At 37.9% G+C, this 25,549-nt stretch overlaps 3 protein-coding genes across 6 annotated transcripts; 2 read left to right on the top strand and 1 right to left on the bottom strand.

Moving 5' to 3' along the window:
• The first annotated feature begins 284 nt into the window (after positions 1 to 284).
• trmt12 (tRNA methyltransferase 12 homolog) lies at positions 285 to 2,829 on the top strand. The gene is made up of 7 exons (XM_084132972.1): positions 285 to 442; positions 654 to 822; positions 917 to 1,115; positions 1,294 to 1,444; positions 1,516 to 1,625; positions 1,715 to 1,872; positions 2,078 to 2,829. Exons 1-7 carry the CDS (start codon positions 390 to 392, stop codon positions 2,453 to 2,455), a joined length of 1,218 nt encoding a protein of 405 aa, XP_083989098.1. The 5' UTR covers positions 285 to 389; the 3' UTR covers positions 2,456 to 2,829.
• A 4,675-nt stretch (positions 2,830 to 7,504) lies between these two features.
• sytl4 (synaptotagmin-like 4) lies at positions 7,505 to 15,985 on the top strand. Of its 4 annotated transcripts, XM_084133152.1 has the most exons (19): positions 7,533 to 7,652; positions 8,509 to 8,591; positions 8,819 to 8,891; positions 9,189 to 9,326; positions 9,742 to 9,957; positions 10,146 to 10,255; positions 10,711 to 10,825; positions 11,510 to 11,644; positions 11,723 to 11,819; positions 11,932 to 12,028; positions 12,424 to 12,524; positions 12,630 to 12,725; positions 12,927 to 13,105; positions 13,281 to 13,371; positions 13,817 to 13,978; positions 14,081 to 14,192; positions 14,276 to 14,384; positions 14,473 to 14,684; positions 15,359 to 15,985. In XM_084133152.1, exons 4-19 carry the CDS (start codon positions 9,211 to 9,213, stop codon positions 15,499 to 15,501), a joined length of 2,091 nt encoding a protein of 696 aa, XP_083989278.1. In that variant the 5' UTR covers positions 7,533 to 7,652; positions 8,509 to 8,591; positions 8,819 to 8,891; positions 9,189 to 9,210; the 3' UTR covers positions 15,502 to 15,985. The 4 variants fall into 4 exon arrangements, with proteins under 4 accessions (XP_083989276.1, XP_083989279.1, XP_083989277.1 ...); XM_084133153.1 differs by lacking the exon at positions 8,509 to 8,591 and having other exon boundaries at positions 7,522 to 7,652; positions 12,633 to 12,725; XM_084133151.1 differs by lacking the exon at positions 8,509 to 8,591 and having other exon boundaries at positions 7,522 to 7,652.
• On the bottom strand, positions 15,688 to 25,342 carry srpx2 (sushi-repeat containing protein X-linked 2). Its single transcript, XM_084133155.1, has 10 exons — positions 25,142 to 25,342; positions 21,704 to 21,784; positions 21,425 to 21,616; positions 20,718 to 20,894; positions 20,457 to 20,580; positions 20,241 to 20,362; positions 19,730 to 19,909; positions 17,717 to 17,850; positions 17,508 to 17,629; positions 15,688 to 16,469 (listed from the first exon to the last, which is right to left on the bottom strand). Exons 1-10 carry the CDS (start codon positions 25,209 to 25,211, stop codon positions 16,289 to 16,291), a joined length of 1,383 nt encoding a protein of 460 aa, XP_083989281.1. The 5' UTR covers positions 25,212 to 25,342; the 3' UTR covers positions 15,688 to 16,288.
• Positions 25,343 to 25,549: the final 207 nt, after the last annotated feature.

Genomic DNA, 25,549 nt, shown 5'->3' with positions numbered 1-25,549 from the left:
GGGCTGCATTTCTTCGTCACCAGACGGATGTTTTTCGCGGTAAAATCCAAAGTATTGTGCCATCTACCGTTCGGTGGTGTAACGTTAGTCGGATGATGACTTAAAAGACAGCATTATTTAATAACTTTTACAATTACAACGCATATAAAACAATCCGAGAGAAACAGATACACAACAAAACTTTTAATAACCTCTGTTAAATCACATCATATGCACCATTTCCAACATGATTTCCAAGCGCTCTACAAGTGCAACACTCATAATGTTCCTACTAGGAACTCACAAGCGACTAGGAACGATATTTCTTTAAGGCGAATGTGTGTCCTTAGGTTAAAATACGGGTTTGATGAACTCTCATATGAGTTTGGTAAGATAATTGTAAATGGAAAATGTTTGTAATTCCGTGTTTAAAAGTGCCGCAACGTCATGCACAACTGTACAGGTAGGCTGCGAACAAACAGTTGCTCTCTGTGGTATATTTTCCCCTTACGGAAATTGACCATTGTTTTATTATAGTAAAAGTGTAGTAACCGTGTTTGTTTGGCGGATTAATTACCATTTGTTTAACCACAGTTTTACTACAAATACCATGGTTATATTATGGTTAGTTTAGCAGTTATACGTTTCTGTGTCTATTTGATATCTTGTTTCAGAAAACACCTACTGTCACAAGGTGTTCTGGACCGCATGTACTGTGCACAGAAACACTCAGATGGGACTGTAACCCTTCCAGTCGTAGCATCTCTTCTGGCACAGCTTGATCTGGTGGCACTAAAGGAACACGTTGCACAGGACAGCTTTTGTGAAATTGTTGATATCCAGGTACATAAGCACTGACAGTTATTTAAGATATGTTTGCTCCCAAGTCACTGAACATGAACATTTGAACCTCAGTATACTGTATACCTGCTTTTAGGCTCCTCCATTATCAAAGAAGGAGAAAGTTAAATCTTTCCATAAGAGGCTTGCAGAGACTGCACAGTCTTTTCTGGTTTCTAAAGGGAAAACATGGAGTGAGGATCTGGAGAGAGACATTCCTAGCCGATGGCAATGCCACGGAGATCTTGTCCTGTTTAGTGAAGGCTGCTTCTCTAATGCAATATGGAAAGAAATTGGTGGGTGATAATGAATCTCAGACCCTCTGTAGGTCCAGTTTTTATATAAAATTATTAGATTGTATATCCTCTATTAACATTTAACTGATCCCAGAATAATATTTTATAGCAATGAACTAAAATGTCTGATTACTTGCAAAATATTTTCAAATATGTTCTTACTTTTTATTTGTTTTAGGATCTGAATTCTGGACTGCTGTTGCCCTAACACTGGGAGTCAAACGTTTAGCACAAATTAAAAAAATTTCCCATGATGGTTACCGCACACCTATAGTGACAATACTTTTAGGAGACAGCAGCTATGTGACACACATCGATAACCATATTAGGTAACCCATAAGCCACTTTATCTGAAGAAATAAATGAATATTAAAATGAATTAACCTGTCTGAAATTTCAGGTACGAGTTTGATGTCACCAAGTGCATGTTCTCTTCTGGGAATATCACAGAGAAGCTCAGAATAGCCTCCTTTAACTGTATTGGAGAGACTGTGGTTGACTTGTATGCAGGTAAAAGCAATGCTGTGTGTTTACTATTTCAGAGTTGGAATGGTTTTTATCACCTGAGATGTATGACCGTATTTTACTCCATTGTCCAGGGATTGGCTACTTCACTCTTCCATATCTGGTACATGCTAAGGCTGCTCATGTGCATGCCTGTGAATGGAACCCAGATGCAGTGAAGGCTCTTCAAAGAAACCTACAGATCAATGGTGTGTCCAACCGCTGCACTATCCATCAAGGAGACAACAGGCAGGTGAGGATAACAGCTTGTACACTGAGATACAAAAGTGCTGATTGTCATTATCTTAATTTCACCTACTAATATTTTTTTTTTTTGTTGTTGTGGAAGAGAATCAGTTGATTGGGCAATAGAAAGTATATATATACATTTTGTCTCATTATGTGATACCACAAATCTGGGCAGTTGAATAAATAAACATTTGCACATTCTTTTTAAGCTTCCTTTAAGTGATCTTGCTGATCGAGTGAATTTGGGCCTCATACCAAGTTCAGAGGAGGGTTGGCCGGTGGCGTGTCGTCTGCTAAAGAGAGGCACTGGAGGAATACTGCATATTCACCACAATGTCACAACACCTTTGCACCATAAACCACCTGAACATACATCTGCTATAGATGTTGATAAAGACTCTTCTATCCAGAGAGATATGCAAGTATGGACTGCTTGGGCTTCAGGCGCAGCCAGACGCATCTGTACACTCTTGTTAGACATCACTGGAAGTGAATGGAAGACAAATATCAAGCACATAGAGCATGTCAAAACATACGCACCACATATCAGTCATGTGGTTCTGGACTTAGAGTGTAAACCTCTCTGATAAACACATCCACTCATGTATAAAGTTGAAAGACCCTCTGTCTGTAATTAGCTCTAGTCAATTTAACCCTCTGATTGCTGATTTTTCACCATCTATTTTTTTGTGTGTTTAAAATGCAAATTGTTTTAATGGTTTTGTAATCATTTTAAATAAAAATAATAATATTAAAAAAAGAAAAAACGTTTTAAAATCTGGTGACAGAAATTCATAAAGAGCAACATCAATTATTATTTTACAAGAAACCTTCAATATTTATGTTATTTATATGGAATTTCCCCAATACTAATAAATAATTGTATAATATACACTACCATTCAAAGGTTTGGGGTTGGTAAGATTTTTTTTTAAATGTTAAAATAAAGTCTTTATGCTCACCAAGGCTGCACTGATTTTTTTCTACTGCATTTTGAAATAATAGTTTTCTATATATTATATATCTATATTATATATATATATATATATATATATATATTTTATATTATATATTAAAATGTAATTTATTTGTGTGGTCCAAAGCTGAATTTTCAGCAGCCATTACTGCAGTGTACAGTGTCACTTGATCCTTTGGAAATCATTATTATCATTGTGGAAAACGGTTTTGCTGCTTGATTTTTATGGAGAGAGAATTGTGTCTTTATTACATGCGAGAAAATAAATGATCTGAGAGAGAAAAAAAAGTTTGAGAGAAAAAGTTATCACACTGATAGCAAAAAAGCATTTCATGAGAGAAAAAAAAAATATTTGAGAGAAAAAGTTTTCATACCAATAGCAAAAAATAAGAATATTTGAGACTAAAAAAAGTTTTGAGAGAAAGCATTTTCTCATAGAACATAAAAAAATATAAATTTGAATTTTTAAAAATTATTTCTGAGAAAAAAAAATCTCTCAAAATACTTTGGAAAAAAAATCTCTAATATATATATTTTGCTATCAGTGTGAAAACATTTTCTCTAAAAAAAAAAAAAGTGTTTCTCTCAAAACGTTTGCTCTCGATGCAATTTCTTGCTCTCGTGTCAGGATTTTGCTTTCACTGTGAAAATTGTGTCATGGGCGGGGCCACGTTCCTATTGGCCAGTCGGGTGAGCATCGTCTTGTCTTGGGACTCGAACTGAATCATTATACTATTGTTCGGTTCACCGGCATAGATGCCGCCTCTGCCTTAGTTGAGCACGGACACTCCAATGTTTGGGTAAGATGATTCACGGTGATCTTAGATGATCACGGACGTATTGCCTGCGATAATTAATGCGATATTGCTTAGCTTGTCAGTGAACTACGGCTCTGTGTTATGCCGCTTCATCTGAAAGCAGGCGATGGCGATTTACTACTAATCAAGGAACCGGCTTTACTGACGAGATGCGCATAACAATGTCATCCGATATATCGCCCAGGCCCAGCCCTAGTTCATCATATAACCTCCTGTGCAGTTTTACTCAGACTCAAAATAAACTATTTTGTTTTAAGGTCAATATGATACATTTCCTGTTTGAACCTATAACTTAACTATAACCTAAAATGATTGTTATTAATGTGTTTAGCATCTGTATGTCTCACTATAGGTAGGCTATAGAGCACTATCAGTGTTGTGCCTGAACAGTTCATTGAACGATATTCATGAACTCGTTCATATTTTGGCTGAACGTGAACTGAAACTACTATATTACTGCCTGATGAACGTTACTGTGAACTCGTTCATTATGGTGCCTGTGAACGTCACGCTCTCTCAGTTTAACTTCGTTCAACAGAGTGCCAGAGAGATTTCTATAGAGCTTTCCAGGCGAAAACCCGGCTTAACGGTCCTCCATGACCCGTCAGTATGTGAGCGAGAGTGAGTGTGTGAGAGTGCGAGCAACAGCGTGTGTGTGTGTGTGCGCGCGAGTGAGCGACAGTGAGTGAGTGTGTGTGTGTGTGCGAGAGCAATTGTGTGCGCGCGTGCGAGAGCAATTGTGTGTGTGCGAGTGAGCGAGCTACAGTGTGTGTGTGTGTGTGTGTGCGCGCGAGTGAGTGAGCGAGCGAGCACAGTGAGTGTGTGTGTATTTGAGTGAGTGCGTGTATGTGCGAGTGAATGTGTGCGTAAGACGGCTCGCGGTGACTGGTCGGAAAGCAACGTAGTCTGACATATTTCTTGTCCATCCACGACATGACAAGATTTTTAGGAGTCAAAATCGTGTTATCTGACACCGTGACTATCGTAACAGACACAAAAATCTTGTAATCTGAACCAGGCATATGATCACCGTGAATCATCTTACCCAAACATTGGAGTGTCCGTGCTCAACTAAGGCAGAGGCTTATGCCGGTGAACCGAACAATGGTATAATGATTCAGTTCGACTCCCAAGACAAGACGATGCTCACCCGACTGGCCAATAGGAACGTGGCCCCGCCCATGACACAATTTTCACAGTGAAAGCAAAATCCTGACACGAGAGCAAGAAATTGCATCGAGAGCAAAGAAAAGCGTTTTGAGAGAAACACTTTTTTTTTTTTAGAGAAAATGTTTTCACACTGATAGCAAAATATATATATCTGAGAGTTTTTTTTCAAAGTATTTTGAGAGAGATTTTTTTTCTCAGAAATAATTTTTCTGAGAAAAATTATTATTTTTATAAAGATAATTTTTCTGAGATGTTCTATGAGAAAATACTTTCTCTCAAAACTTTTTTTTAGTCTCAAATATTATTATTTTTTGCTATTGGTATGAAAACTTTTTCTCTCAAATATTTTTTTTTTCTCTCATGAAATGCTTTTTTGCTATCAGTGTGATAACTTTTTCTCTCAAACTTTTTTTTTTCTCTCGGATCATTTATTTTCTCACATGTAATAAAGACACAATTCTCTCTCCATAGATTTTGTTCTGGAAACTGCAATTATCTTACGGATTATTTGACGAATGTAAAGTTCAAATGAAATAGTATTGTTATAACACAGATGTTTTGTAACATTATACAAATCTTTACTGTCACAAATGTTTTGTAACATTATACATGTCTTTACTGTCACTTTTGTTCAATTTAATGCATCCTCGCTGATTAAGTATCTTAAAAAATCATACTGACCCCAAACTTTCGGATGGTAGTGTATGCTCTTTCTTTTTCTATCCCAAATCCCATTGAAATATAGGGTTATAATAATGTATGTAATACATTATGATTGTGTGTGTGTGTGATAAATATGATTTTATTTGTCCTCAAAGTGACTATAAAATGTAATTCACCTTTCCATTGGTTTTAGTGAGTGACAGAAAGTAAATGTGAAATGAGTGAATACACAGCAACACACTCCACATATACTCACCTAAAGGATTATTAGGAACACCATACTAATACTGTGTTTGACCCCCTTTCGCCTTCAGAACTGCCTTAATTCTACGTGGCATTGATTCAACAAGGTGCTGAAAGCATTCTTTAGAAATGTTGGCCCATATTGATAGGATAGCATCTTGCAGTTGATGGAGATTTGTGGGATGCACATCCAGGGCACGAAGCTCCCGTTCCACCACATCCCAAAGATGTTCTATTGGGTTGAGATCTGGTGACTGTGGGGGCCATTTTAGTACAGTGAACTCATTATCATGTTCAAGAAACCAATTTGAAATGATTCGAGCTTTGTGACATGTGCATTATCCTGCTGGAAGTAGCCATCAGAGGATGGGTACATAGTGGTCATAAGGGATGTACATGGTCAGAAACAATGCTCAGGTAGGCCGTGGCATTTAGACGATGCCCAATTGGCACTAAGGGGCCTAAAGTGTGCCAAGAAAACATCCCCCATACCATTACACCACCACCACCAGCCTGCACAGTGGTAACAAGGCATGATGGGTCCATGTTCTCATTCTGTTTACGCCAAATTCTGACTCTACCATCTGAATGTCTCAACAGAAATCGAGACTCATCAGACCAGGCAACATTTTTCCAGTCTTCAACTGTCCAATTTTGGTGAGCTCATGCAAATTGTAGCCTCTTTTTCCTATTTGTAGTGGAGATGAGTGGTACCCGGTGGGGTCTTCTGCTGTTGTAGCCCATCCGCCTCAAGGTTGTGCGTGTTGTGACTTCACAAATGCTTTGCTGCATACCTCGGTTGTAACAAGTGGTTATTTCAGTCAAAGTTGCTCTTCTATCAGCTTGAATCAGTCGGCCCATTCTCCTCTGACCTCTAGCATCAACAAGGCATTTTCGCCCACAGGACTGCCGCATACTGGATGTTTTTCCCTTTTCACACCATTCTTTGTAAACCCTAGAAATGGTTGTGCGTGAAAATCCCAGTAACTGAGCAGATTGTGAAATACTCAGACCGGCCCGTCTGGCACCAACAACCATGCCACGCTCAAAATTGCTTAAATCACCTTTCTTTCCCATTCTGACATTCAGTTTGGAGTTCAGGAGATTGTCTTGAACCAGGACCACACCCCTAAATGCATTGAAGCAACTGCCATGTGATTGGTTGATTAGATAATTGCATTAATGAGAAATTGAACAGGTGTTCCTAATAATCCTTTAGGTGAGTGTACACTGATGCATTGATACGACAATGCACACAACCATATTTATTAAATCAACCAGCAAGTACACACAGACATAGACACGTCACACATACATAGATTCATTCACTGCAAGGAACAAAAAGACTCAAAAAATATTTCATCCTATCATCTTACCTTTTCATATTGCATTATCAAAATCTTCGGAACGAATTAACAATGTATTTGTTTAAGCTCTAGTTCATAAGTATGGTTAAATATGATGTATTTTATGTTGCTTTAGTCCTGGTGTCCATTTTAATGGACATGAAAATAATTAAAAAAATAGCTGTGCATACTTTTTTTTTGTTGGTTTTTAGGCAAAATTTCTATATTGGAGAAGATTAAATATCAAGTGAATATATATATATATATATTTTTGCTTAGTGGAATAAAAAATCTGGTATGAAGGGTTTTAAAATCTTAAAACGCTGAAGACCAATAACCTCGCTCACGAATATGTGATTTTTGTCCATGGACTCCACGCTGACGTCTGCGCGCATCGTGGACGCGCACCTGTTGCTTGGTCTTCCAGTTTCTCTGACGCGCAGACAGAGCTGCAGTGACTGCAAACTTTTGTTCCGGGACGCGACGTTTGTTTGGCAAAGCTGGAAGTCAGTGAGCTCGCACGGAGAAGGACACGAGAGAAAGAGTGTGGGGAAATCCTGCGCCATTGGTAAGTGAGAATTTGAAAACGCGTTTAAAAAGATTTTGCTAGAGATGTTATATATCTATTTAATATGCGACACACTGTATTACACTTTTTGTTTATGTTCTACCTTAGAATAACACTTCCCTATAAGATACAACGAGAGTTTTTCAGTTGTTGATATTGTCACGAACGATGTTTATTTTATCCTTTCCCCCTAAGATCTTAACGTGTGGTAACATTTGCATTTTATTTTCCTACTTGTTTGTTTTAACAAATTTATGTTTAATATCGGACTCTTTTTACATGTAATGTTGGATTATTTAGTTTAAGTGAATTTAATGTTCTTGTGTGTGGTCCATGTGTTAGAGCAGCACAGATCCTTCAGGGCTGCGTTTCCCAAAAGCATCGGTTCTACGATCAACTTAGGTTTACGATGTTTTTGGGAAACTCAGCCCTGATCTTTATCAGTAACTGTTATAGCTGGATGAAGTTGCCATTAGCGGTGCTCACTTGAATCCTTTCTATTTTCCGCAAACATGAGAATGAGGAAAAAGTTTGCCACAGAGGGTCATTTGTTTTGGATACAGACCAACCCAGCTGTAATTGAAGGTTATTGAATTTTTTTTTAGGGCATTTACAAGGCTTTCGAGTAATAATCATCATAAGTGCCTCGTTTAAAAAAGGTTTATTAAAGCTCTCCACCCATGGTTGTGTATCCTTAAAGGGTGGTAACTCTTGTGATAAGCTGGCTGCCTGTTGTTTTCCTCTTTTCTTGATGACATTCCAGTGCTTGGGCCTCTTTTCCCACACTAAGTTGGCCTTAAGCTATTTAATCTCAAACAACATAAAATTTATTGATTTGCTGTCCATAATTTTACAGTGACAAATCAAAACAAGGTTCTCATGCTCTCTGGCCATGTCTTCCCACCAGAGAATTATTTTCGTCCTTTCAGTAAGAACATGGTGAGAAGTACTGTGTTTTTTTGTTTGTTTTTTGCAAAATAAATACATTTACTTGGCTTTAAAAAATGATTTATTAATGTTAATATGCTTATACTTGATTTATGTGGTAGATACAGGGATAGGAATATCTCTGCTTCCCTGTTGTGATATTGGCTCATTGGTAGCCAACTAATTTGCATGTTGAGCTGCATGTCACAGTGTGTCCTTGTGCTTGTTTAATTACTCAGCTCCTGCAGAGAGGTGTCGAAGAGCCTCTGACACACTGACACTGACAGACACTGCGTGAAGGCACTGAGAAAGGTCACTCCCTTTATTTGTCAGTTCTGCCCTGTGTCCAGGTCTCTTCCCTTTTCACAAACAGCAGGGCTTCCTTTATTTGTGTAACACTCTCATTATATATATTAGTCTCTTCTCTTAATCTCTGAAAAGCAAATGTCTTATTCTCGGTTGGGTGAGCTTCTGTCTGTGTGCAACACTGGTATGTTCCTTAGTAAATTGTTGCAGGTGGTTCTACGAGTTTCTGTAATTTTCATTTGTGTTGACATAATATATTCTGTTGACTTAATGCATCCAAAGTCTTTTTTTACTATTCCTTAGAAGCAGGGCTTGACTCTTGAGGATGGTGCAGAACATGGAGATCAACGTGTCTTTACTGACGGACTCGGAGCAAGAATTCATACTAGAGGTCCTTCGGCGGGATGAGGAGCTCAGGCGCTTGGAGGATATGCGTGTGAAGTGAGTGTCACTGTTGTGCTCTTGAAAAGCATACTAAAATAAAACTATTCATTTAAAATAGACTGTAATCAGTTTTTTTTTTTTAATAGCAATAAATCATTTTCGGGTCTTAAAATATTGACTGACTGACTATATTGTGTGTTTTTTTACAAATCTTTTTTTTTTTTTTACCGTTCAAAAGTTTGTCAGTATGAATACTTTTATTCAGCAAGGACATTAAATTGATCAGAAGCTACAGTAAAGACTTTTTTTACATTGTTACAACAGATATTTATATCTGAATTAATATAGCTTAATTTTTATGTTTATTTAATGTGTACTGCTAGAAAAATAAAATCACATACATCAGAAATTGTAGCCTATTTTGTACCCTATTCATGGAAAGGCAAATAATTCTTAATTTGTGTGCTCTTAGGAAGCTGAAATCCGAGTTGCTGGAAACCAGAAGAAAGGGTGCGAAGCGTGGCAGTGGGAAATACAGTGAACGCAGCTGTGGCCGCTGCCAAGAGCCCATGGGCCTTCTGACCGGCAACGGCAGCCAGTGCAGAGTATGCAAACATCAGGTTTGCAGAAAATGCCAATCAGTTCGACCCAACGGATCTTGGGTGTGCACAGTGTGTGCCAAAGAGATGTGAGTTTGTACCCCATGCCTCCCAGCATCCTTCTCTTTGGCCTCAGTCCATTAAAAAAACTCTGTCATTAAGAGGCACATTAGACTGGAAAATGAGGTCCTTGCTTAATGGAAAAGGTTAATGTTCAACAGAAACTCAATTTCAGTTTTTTTTTTTTTTTTCCTCTCTCTCTCTCTCTCTCTCTCAGAGATCTGAAGATGAGCACCGGAGACTGGTTCTATGACGAAAGGGTTAACCGCTTCTCTGCAGCTCCTGGACACGACTTAGTCCGAGTTTCCCTCAGGAAGAGGCCTCTGAGTGAGTACAGGAAGCAGATGCCAGACACTCGGATGGAGCAATGTGAACCTACTCTTTCTGTTTTTATAAAGGATGGAAAGTAGATTTTCTTTGTCTGTGTTCACGAAGAGGAAAAGAGAGAGGAATAATGATCTGTGGCCAGTTGCATAAACTGTTAAGACTAGTCTTACAAGTTAGTCATCCAATTTTATTCTTTAAGACTGTTAATAACTTTTTAAAGTCAGTAACATAAAAACGTAGATTGGTCTAATTTGACACCGAATAGTAAGACTGATTACCCCTAACTAACTTCTAGTTGATCATACTAGTTCTTAAGACACAGTCTTAACATAATGGCTATGTTTATGCAACTGGCCCCTGGTTTACTTTAGAGAATAATGGCTGGCAGTGTTTTGAGATTAATCATTATACACCTCTTACTTCCCCATTTTGAAATTTACATCTCTCTGTTTTAGTTAAAAAGAAAGAGACGGCTGGGGAAATGCTGTTAAACAGAGCTGACTTGAATTCCAGCCAAGCTGTACCTGTGCCCAAACCAAGACTAAAGGACGTCGCTCTAGCAAATAAGAGGTGTGTCGTCATCAGCACTATTTATACAGTCTCATGTTTCTACTGATTGAACAGTGTAATGTTCTTCTTTTGAATATTTACAATTTCATAATTTTTTTTTGCTATTTTCCAATTATTGTGATATCACTCTGGTCCTTTAAAGGTCACACAGACTATTTCTGTGTTAATTATTCATAAGCTGTTTTCCTCATGGGGACCAAAAAATGTCCGTATACGGTCAAGGATTTAGGATATTGGTATCTTTGTGGGGACAACAAGATCTTCACAGATCTTTTCTGTACAAGTCTCTGCAGGCTGTCAAACTCCAATAGGTGCAGTTTTATTTAATGATATTTGGTTACGAGACACATAAAAACAAATGCATGTGATAATATAAATGTCCAACCTTTGATTTGAGAACTTATCGGTTAATATAGTCATATTGGACCACTTTTATGGTGCTTTTAGCGTCCATTTTGGAACTTGACGGTAAGGAAGAATTTTTTTGTGTGTTCTCTACAGGAAAAATAAAAGCAAATCAGTTTGTAATGGTGTTAGGATGAGTAATTGAAAATTCTATTTTTATCTGAGAGTGTATTCTAATCTTTTGATGCCAGTATCACAATGGTTGAGGTGTTTGAATGTGATTTATTAGGATGCCAGCTCTGTCTAGCATCTGTGCTTGACCCTGTTTCTTTCTCTCAGCTCACCTCTTGAGGCTTATGAGGGACTTGATGTGCGAGAGCAACAACGTAGCAACACAGAATCAATAGAAAAAGCCAGTCTGTGCAGCAGTCGCACTGAGACTGAATCCTCCCACAGTACCCCCTCAATGCAGAGGTAAGATCTTAGCCAGAGGCACAGAGATCCATGACTTGTGATGTAGCAGTGTGATGCAAGCCTCTGATTTGCTTCTAGAAAAGAGGAACTGACAGCCAAGACTAGTCCCACAGGCTCTGCTGTGTCCATCCTGATGGCCCCCGGTAACAGTGAAAGCCCCTCTACCACTGAGACAGTAAGTGTTTATTCATACTTTATCCAGTTTAGCCATGTGCTTTTTCTCTCCTAATTCTGCTTATGTGTCACCTATTCCAATGAATTTTCCACCATCGTCCCACCAAAATAAGGCCTCATTAATTCATCACATGAACTACTGCTCTGACTCTTTGCGTGACGTGGATGGGCTTTTCAAGAAAAGTGTCAGAAGAGTGCACAAACTGTCAGGTAAGTTATATTTTGAGTTATACAATACTTTTCAAAAGTCTGGGGTCAGTTTAAAAAAAATAAATAGATTTGAATAAGAATTGAAAGTGACAGCAAAGACTATTTCAAATAAATGCTGTTGTTTTCAACTTACTTTCATCAAACCTGAAAAAATATACTGATGCTGAAAATTCTGCTTGGCCATCACAGGAATATATTACATTACGGTTATTTTAAATGATAATATTTCACATTATTACAGTTTTAGCTGTATTTCTGATAAAATAAACTTCTTTCAAAGAGACTTCTTTCAAAAACATTACAAAATCTTACTGACCCCAAACTTTTGAATGGTAGTATACATACATTTATTTTTCACTCTGGCTTTTAAATGCGCAAACACTATTTTCTCATAGATATTAAACCAGCCTCCACACTTGATTTACATGAAGATGAAACAGAAATCGCTGCGCCATCTATGAGAGATAGAAGCAAGTCCGTTCCTGGCCTTAATGCTGTGAGTTAATTAAGAATAAAGTTCAAACAATTTAAAATGTTTGCACTGTATTCTTCATGTGCAATCTAAAGTTACCTGATTGGCATGCATGAATTGTTTTATCAGGAGGAGGATGAGGAGGAGGAAGAAGATATTGATAACTTGGTGAATATACACAGGCAGAAATTTGGTAAAAGCTTGGGAAGTCTGGGAGGCTCAAGGGTAATTACCTTAATTTAAATATTATTTTAATTATGAATATTATTACACTTTAAAAGAAATTATTAATAATAAACTTGCATTAATCAAGATAAAGTGCAGTTTATTTATAGTTTAAATTTGTCTTGTGTACAAACTAAATAAAATGAAATATTAGACACTTGAATGTGCTGGGCAGCTTTTTGTTTATTTCTTATTCCACAGAGCACTCTTGGCAGTATGATGAGTGTGTACAGTGAAGCAGGAGACTATGACCGTGTGGAAGTGAGTGGAGATATTGTCTTCTCTCTCAGCTACAATGAGTCCAGCCAGAGCCTGTCTATTGTGGTCCATGAATGTAAAGGGCTGGCTTATGCTGATGCAGCAAAAAAGAAGTGCAACCCGTAAGTGGGCCTCCACACAGCCTATGAAGTGATTTCTTAAGAGGGTCTCAGTTCTTTACTGCCTTCCAAGAATAATCATTTTCCACCCGTGACTCATTCCATTGGGTTTCCCCGTTACAGAGGGAAAATTACTCAGTCTGCTAAACTCCCTGAATTGGTTGATCCCTTTCCACAGATACGTCAAGGCTTACCTCCTCCCAGACAAGAGCAAGAAGAAAACTTCCATCAAACATAACATCAACCCCAGTTTTAAGGAAACACTGAAGGTATTGTTTCAATTTCTGTCAGATAGTATTTTTAAAAAGTATCATTTTAAATACACTGATTCCCTGCTAAACTAAACTAAACTAAACTAAACTCCCTAAAATAAAAAAATTTCATGGCTTGGAACAAGAAATACTATCAGAAACTGATACCACTGAGTAACACTTATGTCTATATGTAATGCTTTAACGGCAGGTAATTACAACACTGCACACTAACATCTAGTTTCGAATGGGCTTGATTATTGACACAGAAGATAAGTACACTTATCAGGGAGTCACAGCGAGACAAATATTAGTTTTTATGCTTGCCTCATTTTAATCTAGAATAAACATGTGCAGTTCACACAAACAGATTAAACAAACTGGCTAAAGCTCCATCATGGCAACCTCTTACTTTTAAAAAACATTTAATCTTGACAAGCTGTCTTGTGCTCGTTTGTGTTAGTATTCTATCAGCCGCACCCAGCTGATGACTCGCACACTACAACTCTCTGTTTGGCACTATGACCGTTTTGGCCGCAATGCCTTTCTGGGTGAGGTGGAGGTACCACTGGATAGCCATGACATTGACTCGGCAGTTGTAGAGTGTATGGCTCTTAGAGGAAAGGTAATACACTTTTATGGTCGTTTTGATGCCACAGAAATGTCACTGCTCTCAAATTGTTTTGTTTCATATTCCCTTTACGTTTTTTCCTGCGTGTCTTCATAGGCAGCTGCCCATTTAGCATCATCTCCATTCGATCAATACAAAGGAGAGCTGGTGATTTCACTTAAATATGTCACAGCAAATAAGACGCATACAGAGGACTCTAATGGAAAAGGTGAGGAAACACACAGTTAACATATCTATTAAAATCTTTAGCTAGTGTTACATAGTAAATTATGCCTCTTTTCTCCAATAAAGGGAAAAATACCAAACCTGCAGATGGTGCTGAGCTGCATGTGTTGATCAAAGAGGCCAAACATCTGACAGCCATGAGAGCAGGAGGCACATGTGATTCCTTTGTGAAAGGGTTTGCAAACATCTGTTTCATTCCCTCTACCCAATTTAAAAGGACTTTTTTGCTTTTGTTTATTTTTGCCAATAATTCTGCCCCTCAGGTATCTGCTGCCATCAAAGAGCAAGTCTTCCTCAAAGAAGAAGACTCCAGTTGTGAAGAAGACACACAACCCAAATTACAACCACACATTTGTGTATAAAAATCTGAGTGTGGAGCAGCTGAAGGACATGTGTCTGGAGCTCACTGTCTGGGACAGAGAGACCCTGTCCAGCAACGACTTCCTGGGTGGAGTTCGCCTCAGCTTGGGAGCAGGTAGGAGAATCCATTGCTTCATATTCCTTGAGTTGAAATCAATACAGAAGCCTTTAACGTTGATTAAATTATTGGATTCACCAACTGGAGGCACCAAATTAAGAAGTGTCCCTGTTACACCATCCAGGTGTTTTTTGTTTTGTTTTTTTCTTCAGTCAATTTTTATTGATATTAATAAAACTTGAGTTGATAATGTATACACTGCCATACAAAAGTCTGCCATAAGAAGTTAATGTTTTTGATAGAAGGCTCTAATTTTCACTAAGGCTTCATTTATTTGATCAAAAATACAGTAAAAATGAACTATTTTCTGTTTTAAATGTATTTTAAAATGCTGTATTTTTTCCTGTTATTGCAAAGTTGAATTTTCAGCATCATTACTCCAGTCATCAGTTTCACAATATCCTTCAGAAATCATTCTAATATGTTGATTTGGTGCTCAAGAAACTTTTCTTGTTCCTATCAATGTTGAAAACGGTTGTGCTGCTTAATATTTTTGTGGACACCATGATAATTTTTCTCAGGATTCTTTGATGAATAGAAAGTTCAAAAGAACAGCATTTATTTAAAATAGAAATCTTTTGTAACATTATAAATTACAATTTGATCAGTTGAATGCATCTTTGCTGAATACAAGTATTCAAGTCATCTGAAACTGATGTTTGCACACACAGCGACTGTCATGGAAGGAAATGACGAGTGGGTGGCAGACTCCACAGGGGAGGAGATCTTGCTGTGGAAAAAGATGATGCAGTACCCCGACTCTTGGGCAGAGGGCACTCTTCCACTGCGCTCATCCATGGGAAAAGCCAAGTAAGGATATTGTGCAATCCCCCCCAGGCCATGATCAGGACAGAGGTTTACACATTCCACAACGCTTGTGTGTTTCTGTTACAGCTGTGCATCCCTGTAATATTTTAAAGACTTTTTTTAGGTTAATGCATCTTTTATATTTTAAACATTCAAGGCAGTTCAAAAATAATGATGTGGAAATATGCAGTGTGTATATGTTAATTGTATTTATTTCCTATAAACATTGCAGCTAAATGGATGTGATGTTTTCAAATACAACATCATTTGAATGCTGTTCTAAAAAATGAACTTTGGACACAGTAAATGTTTTATTTGAATAGCATTTTGGTTTTAAATGTGCACTTGATGTATGGCCCAAAAAGTTTCACATATTTTAACCCAATGTATTTTAATGACATAATGCAGATTTACTTCCGTGAGCACATTATTTTTAGGAGCTACATAGAAATACTTGCATTTAATAAATATTAAATATTTTTAAGAATCTGCATTGTGTGCTGTGCACTCGATTATAGATGGTTAAAATGATTTTTCCTCCGAATATGTGTATCTTTTGCAACCCTGCCCGGCAGTTTTCCCACTTGCAGATTAAAACCTGTTCCATATTAAATCACATTTCCAGCTGTGATTCTCTATTAATAATGGCTACAATATGTGGTTTCAAATGACTATTCATCTAGGAAACATGCTCAGGGGGTGCATGCATCCTGATGACCAACTGCAATAAGGAAAACTCCCACCCACAACATCACCATGCCCCCCACGTAGATCTGGAGTTGATCAGACCGAGGTCAGTCACAGAAGTCCCTGTTCATCTCCAGTCTCTCTCGCTCCTCCTCAGTGAGGAGGTACTCTTCTACATATGAGTAGAGCTCATCAGAGGTTGTGGGGTTAACAAAGCGCTCCCGGTCCACACCGTATTCATCCAGCAACACCATGGTGAAATAGGCTGTCGAGATATACAGTGCCTGTCTGTTACATACAAAAAACAAACATTTACCTCTTTTAGATTGAAAGAATACATCCATAGTACAGAGCATCAGCAAAGTGATTTCCTTCAGTATAGAGTCACTGTTGATGCAAAACCTTGCATCTCGTGTCTTGTCCAAAACTGTTATGTGGCTTGTATAAAAATAAGACCAGGTCTTGAATAGAAATTAGACTGGCCAATATGTCTCTGCCGGAACATAAAGTCAGCATGAAATCCAGTTTGCACCCCATTTTATTTGAAAAAGGATATTCAGTGACAAAACAAGTAATGGGATCTTGATTGTATCAACTGGAAATTGACTGATAGTGTAAATTGCATTGCAATCATTTGCCAAAAATGTAATTTGGTTGTACACAGGCCAGAGACGGGACTTGCTGAAGATGGACGCAAAGAGTACCAGGCACTGCTAGCTCACTGTTTGTGATGCTCGAAATATTGGAAGAAAAATATAAATATTGAATTTGGGGTGGGGGTTAATATGAATGTATCTTCAGAAAAGTTGATGGCATTTTCTTTTCCTCAATCTCCATATAATCCTATTAAACTAAGTAGTGAGTATAAATGCAGCGCTGCTTTGTGTACAGCGGTAACCAAGGAAACGCTATATAAGCGCCACCTACTGACAGAGATAATTTGCATTTTTATTCAGTCTGTCTGCTGTTTTTGTTTGGTGCAGGTGTTTTATGCAGCATAATCTCACAAATCTGAAAAACAACTGCTCATGTTACGTGTAGCCTCTTTGTTTAGATCGTGATTAAAATGCAGTGGTTGCCTCTAATTTCAAATGGCTACAGATATATATATATATATTTTTTTTTTGTATAAAGTTAGTTTGGCCTGTAATAGAGTAAATAAATGACAAATAAATTTGCTTGGAAAAAAAAAATCAGCCATGAAAAATTATGATCAGTGCATTCCAAATTCCATGTTGACTTTTTTTTGTAATATTTCAGTTGCCAATACAATAGTTAAATATAATGGTATTTAACATGTAAACACTGCTGTAGATAGTGAGTTACCTAAGACCCTCTATGACCTCAGGCTCTAGACGCTGTTCTTTGATGCGCCCCACTGCGCGAGGTGGAGTTCCTAACAGCTCAATCACGGTCACATGTCGCAGATCCAGACCACACTCAGCTTTCTGTCTCAGAACATTCCCACAATCATATAGTTGTACACTCTTCTTTCCTCTGATTGTTTGTTAGAGTGAAAGAAGTATCTATATTACCTGTAGCATAATGTTCTGAAGCCTGTAGTTCTGGTTAGCATTATCTGGAGTAGATACAACAAGAAGCTTTCTCTTTTCATAAAACTGGTCAAGCAGAGCACCAGCAGACCTGACATCTGTTTTTATTGCCATTACTACAAGAAAAAGCAAACATTTCACACACTTGGAGAAAAATGTTTTACAATCAAATATTTTATATGCAATTTCAATCACTATGTAATGAAATATAACTTCATTTTTTTTTAAATATAAATTATTTCTAAACTACTAAAACAAAGTTATAAACTAAAATTTGGGGTTGGTATATACAGTGAGGAAAATAAGTATTTGAACACCCTGCTATTTTGCAAGTTCTCCCACTTGGAAATCATGGAGGGGTCTGAAATTGTCATCGTAGGTGCATGTCCACTGTGAGAAACATAATCTAAAAACAAAATCCAGAAATCACAATATATGATTTTTTAACTATTTATTTGTATGATACAGCTGCAAATAAGTATTTGAACACCTGTCTATCAGCTAGAATTCTGACCCTCAAAGACCTGTTAGTCTGCCTTTAAAATGTCCACTTCCACTCCATTTATTATCCTAAATTAGATGCACCTGTTTGAGGTCGTTAGCTGCATAAAGACACCTGTCCACCCCATACAATCAGTAAGAATCCAACTACTAACATGGCCAAGACCAAAGAGCTGTCCAAAGACACTAGAGACAAAATTGTACACCTCCACAAGGCTGGAAAGGGCTACGGGGAAATTGCCAAGCAGCTTGGTGAAAAAAGGTCCACTGTTGGAGCAATCATTAGAAAATGGAAGAAGCTAAACATGACTGTCAATCTCCCTCGGACTGGGGCTCCATGCAAGATCTCACCTCATGGGGTCTCAATGATCCTAAGAAAGGTGAGAAATCAGCCCAGAACTACACGGGAGGAGCTGGTCAATGACCTGAAAAGAGCTGGGACCACCGTTTCCAAGGTTACTGTTGGTAATACACTAAGACGTCATGGTTTGAAATCATGCATGGCACGGAAGGTTCCCCTGCTTAAACCAGCACATGTCAAGGCCCATCTTAAGTTTGCCAATGACCATTTGGATGATCCAGAGGAGTCATGGGAGAAAGTCATGTGCTAGAACTTAGAACTTTTAGAAAAATAGAACTTTTTGGTCATAATTCCACGTGTTTGGAGGAAGAAGAATGATGAGTACCATCCCAAGAACACCATCCCTACTGTGAAGCATGGGGGTGGTAGCATCATGCTTTGGGGGTGTTTTTCTGCACGTGGGACAGGGCGACTGCACTGTATTAAGGAGAGGATGACCGGGGCCATGTATTGCGAGATTTTGGGGAACAACCTCCTTCCCTCAGTTAGAGCACTGAAGATGGGTCGAGGCTGGGTCTTCCAACATGACAATGACCCGAAGCACACAGCCAGGATAACCAAGGAGTGGCTCTGTAAGAAGCATATCAAGGTTCTGGCGTGGCCTAGCCAGTCTCCAGACCTAAACCCAATAGAGAATCTTTGGAGGGAGCTCAAACTCCGTGTTTCTCAGCGACAGCCCAGAAACCTGACTGATCTAGAGAAGATCTGTGTGGAGGAGTGGGCCAAAATCCCTCCTGCAGTGTGTGCAAACCTGGTGAAAAACTACAGGAAACGTTTGACCTCTGTAATTGCAAACAAAGGCTACTGTACCAAATATTAACATTGATTTTCTCAGGTGTTCAAATACTTATTTGCAGCTGTATCATACAAATAAATAGTTAAAAAAATCATACATTGTGATTTCTGGATTTTTTTTTTAGATTGTCTCTCGCAGTGGACATGCACCTACGATGACAATTTCAGACCCCTCCATGATTTCTAAGTGGGAGAACTTGCAAAATAGCAGGGTGTTCAAATACTTATTTTCCTCACTGTATGTGTGTGTACGTGTATGCATGCATGTTCTATTTTACTATTTGAATGTATATATGCATTTCAATTAAAAACACACTTAAGCTAAACCACATACTCACATACACACTGAGCAGCCTCATCGGACCAGCTGCGGTTGAGCTGACAAACACGTGTCGCAAAACCTGTCCTTTCAAAGCCAGGATCACAATGGTATTCACATATAGCCCCATAATTATTGCCATCAGATGAGCATATCAGGTAGCCATGCATAGGCGGCTTTAGCTTTGGACACCTTCTCACTGAAGGAAAGAATATTTCACTTTAGAGGATTTACCACTGTTTTTACTTTTTCTAGTCATATTTTAATAATACTGATTATAGTTAAATGGATAGTTCACCCAAAAATAAAAATTCTGTCATCATTTCTCATGACTTTTTCCTCTGGAACACAAAATTTAGAAAAATGTCTCAGTGCTTTTTGCCCATATAATGAAAGTCAGTGAGGTCCATTATTTTTGTTCCACAGAAGAAAAACAACAACATGAGGGTGATTAAATGATGACACAATTTAAATTTTTAAGTGAACTTTAAGTGAAACAGAAGCAAATCAAAGTTCTATGCTGGCTTTACCTTCAACATGCACAGTAAACTTGCAAGTCGCTGTGTTGCGAGCCTGGTCGTAGGCTTTATATCGAATCACATGTGTTCCTTCTGGAAAGTCGGACCCAGACTCCAGTCCATTTCGCAAGACCCTGATGAGGGATCACAAAAAGGCTATTTATAGGTAGCCTATTTAACACACAGTAGAGGAAGTTGGATGGCTTTCATAAAATGTGATACACATACTGTAGTGTTCTGTCAGCTGTATCCTTAGCAACAGGACGCTCCCAGGAAACCACGACAGTTAGTTTTCCTGGTTCTGCTACCTTCACTCTGGACAAAGGACATTTCAGTTTGGGGGGGTCATGATCTGAAACAATGCAATTTTTATTAAATATTACAACGTCTTCTTTCTGATTTGGGAGAACTGGAGAAATTGGCCTACATAATGGCATTTGGAAACTAAATACATTAGACTAGATTTCCAGATAGATGACTTTACTGTACCTGCACACGTCGGTTCTGCGCCGCTCCATTTCCCCTCTTCTTGGCACATACGGTAGCGATCTCCCTCAATCTGGTAGCCTTCATAGCAGGTATAGTCACACCTGGAGTCTACCACAAAACCACGGGTGCAACTGTACATACCGTGGTCAATCAGAGGCAGAACATGACAACGCACCTCTGAGGGATTCAGACATAATATAAACACACGGTGCAAGTAAGGACAGATTTTGTCAAGTACTCTGCAGCAGCTGCCTAATACAAGTTTTTTTCTTAATCAAAGGACTAGTTTCTGTGGTACAATTATTTTGACACCTTTTAAAGGTTGTATCATCGATTTCAGGCCCAAAAAAGGCCCAAACACAAAACATCACATTCATTCCGACAGGGGGTGGGTGTTGTGAGGTTTTATGCTCGTGTTCTCCGACTTTTGCGTGCAGCCGTGCATGAGCGCAAAACCTCACAAACACCCACCCCCTGTCGGTGATTGGTTGGAACACTATTTATTTTGGTTTTGAGTGGTTGGTGAAACCAATTGTTTTTGTGTGCAGATCTCAAAGCCTAGGCTGCCTACAGAGACGCGTTTTTTTGACGACCTGCTTATGGGGCGGGCAGCTAGCGGATCGTTACGAAAGATTAGATGAATGTGATAATTTATGTTTGGGCCTTTTTTGGGCCTGAAATCGCTGATACAACCTTTAAGTACTTACTTCGACAGATAGCGGTTCCAGACCAGCGGCGATTGGGCATGCACTGCAAAGATGATCGCCCCAGCCGTTTATATCCTCGATCACAGGAGAGCAGACAGCGAGTCCCAAGCGAGCTCTGGTAGCGCCCGCCTCGAGGGGAAGAACAGGACACTTCCCCGTTGGATAGCTTAAGTGTATGGCACCACTGTGGATCTGATGGCAAAAAAAAAAAAAAAAGGTTTTAAAGTAACTGTAGCATTTCACTATTAGTCATACTGTTTCATTTGTGAAAGTACTTACGTTTGTAGTCCAGCTGAGGGGGGTAGTAAGTCTCGTCCTCATGCACAACTTCATTGGTGTCATGGTAGGCAGACGCTGAGCCTGACAGCAAACATAAAATAAAACCTGAAGTAAAACTAGATTTTGGGCTTTGATCTCTAAACATTTTCAAAAAGTCACCTTCCAAAAGATTGAGTCAAAATATTGGCAGGCACATCGCAGCATTAAATCAGCTGCATCATCAGTATCCTGCAGTCCCAGCACCACAGAAAAAGATCCCCGACCACTTCTGTTTTTGTTTCCATGCACCACATCCACTATCATCATTCTTTCCTCTCACACACTTTTTTTCCGGTTTCACATACATAAACCTTTAAAACTCTTTGGGGGAACTTTTTTTCCCATTTTTTTTTTTCAGTCTATAACTGTGAGCATTCCCTAAAAATAAGCTTATTACAGGAAAAAATATACTGAGAAGCAACCAAAGTTCAATACTGTACTGTACAGTATGTATCAGCATCAACTGAAATCTAGGACAGAACTGTTTCAACCAATGCCAAAAACATGTTTGCCAAAAGTTCCTGCGCACAGAAAACTGAAGATTCAGCCAATTCAGGGTTTCCAAGTCTGTTTACTGGATTAGGATCTTTGAAAGTCATTTTATAAAGATTGTATTACTGGGAGGAGTTATTATGACAAAAATATTTTGGAGGGGCTCAGTGTTATTTTAGAACTTTAGTGTTTACATGTATACTATTAAATTATTTGTTAATGTTTCAAATTAGCTTTTGTTTTTATATTTTCAACTTTCATTTTAAATTTACTTTTAGTAATTTTATCATTTTGTTGTTTATCATTTTTATTAAAAATATCCCTGTTTACCTTTAATTTATTTTAGTTTAAGTTTTTAATTTATTTCAGCTATATTCCAAATACCAAAGTTTTAGTAAACACTGGAGTGGCTGAGTGTATGTATATATATATATATATATATATATATATATATATATATATATATATATATATATATGTGTGTATATATATATATAATATAGTTTCTTTGCATGTGTGCTTGAATTCATTTGTTTTGGTTTCTATTATCTATTACCAATCGCGTTTACACATTGAATGTAATAAAATTAGAATCATTCTTGCCCAAAAAGTTCCCTAGCAGACAAGTGTTAATGTCGAGCACTGTATGGAAATATTTCCAAGAATATTCTTGCCCCCTTTTTGGGCAAGAATGATTCTAATTTTATTACATTCAATGTGTAAACGCGATTGGTAATAGATAATGTATTGACGCTAACAAGTTTGCACCAGTTGAAGCTTGCGCAAGCTGTATCTGTATGAGACTATAGAGGAGAAACCAAAACAAATGAATGGAAGCACACATGCAAATAAACTCACAGAAACAGAAACTGCGGCATTTTGCTTCTGCTACTAACCAGCTTTTGTGTTTCCTCTGCAGGGAAATATGGATATTCTTTATACTGATTCTATTTGGTTTTATTAATTGAATTTATCAATAAAATGTAAGAACTTGATATAAAAGGTGACACAATTAATAAGGTTAGGGAAAAAAATCCCTTTATAAACGTAAAAAATGCCCTATAAACCAATTTATGGGGGCAAATATCACAAATATACTGATTTAAGTAGGCTAAGTAAGAGCTGATAGAACACTGATATGAATATTGCTTCAGAATAAAATTACATTTACACCACACACACAGACAAATCCTTTTTGTTTTCCCGGAAAAGTAACTTTTTTTATTCAGACAAGTAAATGACTGATGTACAGGCTGAATGTCGAGCCCTACCATGTATGAAAAAGTTTTAGGCCTAAAATTCCCACATATTTCCAGGTTATCCATGACTGTGAGAACTCTGCAAGAAGGTACTTATTACTTTTTAAGTGTAATATTTAATTATTGAGCTGGCCACCCTGTCTAGGGTGTTTCCCTGCCTTTGGCCCAAGACACGCCAGGAAAGACTACAGTGATATACCTACGACAAGCAAATATAGAAAATGGATGGATAATTATTGAGTTATGGTATGTATTCTTGCAACCAATAAAAAGTACTCAATAAGTAGTTCAATGTACTCTCCCTGATCCCAACAAATCACCGTTTTCTTCTTCGTGGTAAAAATTGAGACATGTCTGAGCAAAAGAAAAACTGAATCTAAGCCAATGATGTGTATGGAAAGAGGATAACAGTATGCTAAGTTGTTGCCAGGCCTAGAGGGATCTCATTTCAAATATCCATCCATCCAATTTCCAAACTGCTTGTCCTATGTTGCCGGGATGCTGGAGCTTATCCCAGAGTCTCGGGCCATAGAGAAAACACCCTGGAGTCCTGGACAGATGGCCAGACTTTAAATAAATTATGTTAAATATATAAATGTAGAATTCATACTCATGGAGACTGACTGCAGCTGTCTACAGGATCATACCAAGACTGTGACTCAGCATTTGTCAATACCCAGTCTGCCTTACCCTACCTGGAAAACATTATGTAGTGGCCCTAAAAAATAAAAAACTTTCCTAATTTGTGAGGAAAATGTTGTTCTCATTTTCACAAACTATTTGGAACTGTGCAGAAAGCCAAACCACTTTACTCACATTACCCACTTTTAATCACATAAAATAACGTAAATATGCGAAATGACAATACATATTTATGAGCATGCTATTTGTTTCAGTTAATAAGTTCACATGCATAGCATATACATGGCTAGACTTTGATTTATTTATGTTTTGGGTTTTTTTTTTTTGCCCCCACAGTGGGACAATCAACCCATAGGTGACATATAGTTAAAGTTCTTCCTTTAATAGGTCAAATTAGGGCCCTGTCACAGATGGTGAGCTCACACTCAGTCATTTACTGGGTCACTGGGTTATAATTACAACTGCTTAGACAGTATGGACATCATACATCAAATAGTTAGCATGTTAATCATATGTTTCTGGCTACATTAAACGCTTAATGGATGAAACAAAGTATGTTTATGTCTATGTTTTGTTCAAACAGCTCATTGACCAAGTACGTCAAAATTTCATTCACTCTGGAGTCTGAATCACTTATGATTCTGAATCATCCAAGAAATCTAGTGCGCAACTGAATGGCATTTGAGCTTTGATAATAAATGGCTAGTGGGAAAACGAGCACGGCTACAACACACAAAGAACTTTAAAAAAGTTATTTAGTTTGACAATTTAGCCTACATATACTATCCAATTAATTCGCTCCTAAAAACTAAAATAAAATCTCCATTTTTCAACAAAGACCTGATAGTCCGTAAAGGTAAACAAAATCACAGCTGTTCTTCATTTGAACCCTATTGCTGCTTAACGTACGAAATACAGGTTGAGAAAGCACAAGTTATGTACAAAAATAACTCAGTCCAGTGAAGATTATCGTTTCGTATAGAAAGAGAACATAAAGATCTCTCACCTTCAGTGATATCACCCAGAGTCTGATAAATGATGCACAATTCAACAAAAAGAGTAATAAATTTGATCATTGCATTGGATGTCAGATGGAAATATGAATATAAATGTTGAAAGTAGATCTTTACTTGAGAAAAAATCTGCTATTTCCAAAGCAATCGTTCGGATAACTAACTCTTGACAGAGTTTAGTCTCAAGCAGTGAATCCCACACGCAGCCTTCCAGAGACTGGCGTATCTACAGCTCAGCACGAATTTCTTCCACTAGTCGGACTTTTGCAACTCTTCTGTGTATTAAGCATTTGGACGGACGGACGGTGGCGCTGCTGCTCAATTATCTTATTTCTTGAGGTTGGTTTTTACCTAAATATTACTTTAGGTCTGTGAATGTTTGCTAATTTCTTAATTGAAAA

The sequence above is a fragment of the Abramis brama genome, assembly GCF_963993115.1.
Source record: "Abramis brama genome assembly, chromosome: 13".
Taxonomy (NCBI): Eukaryota; Metazoa; Chordata; class Actinopteri; order Cypriniformes; family Leuciscidae; genus Abramis; species Abramis brama.
Note: the sequence above shows the minus strand (reverse complement) of the source record. Positions and strands in the feature narration are given on the sequence as shown.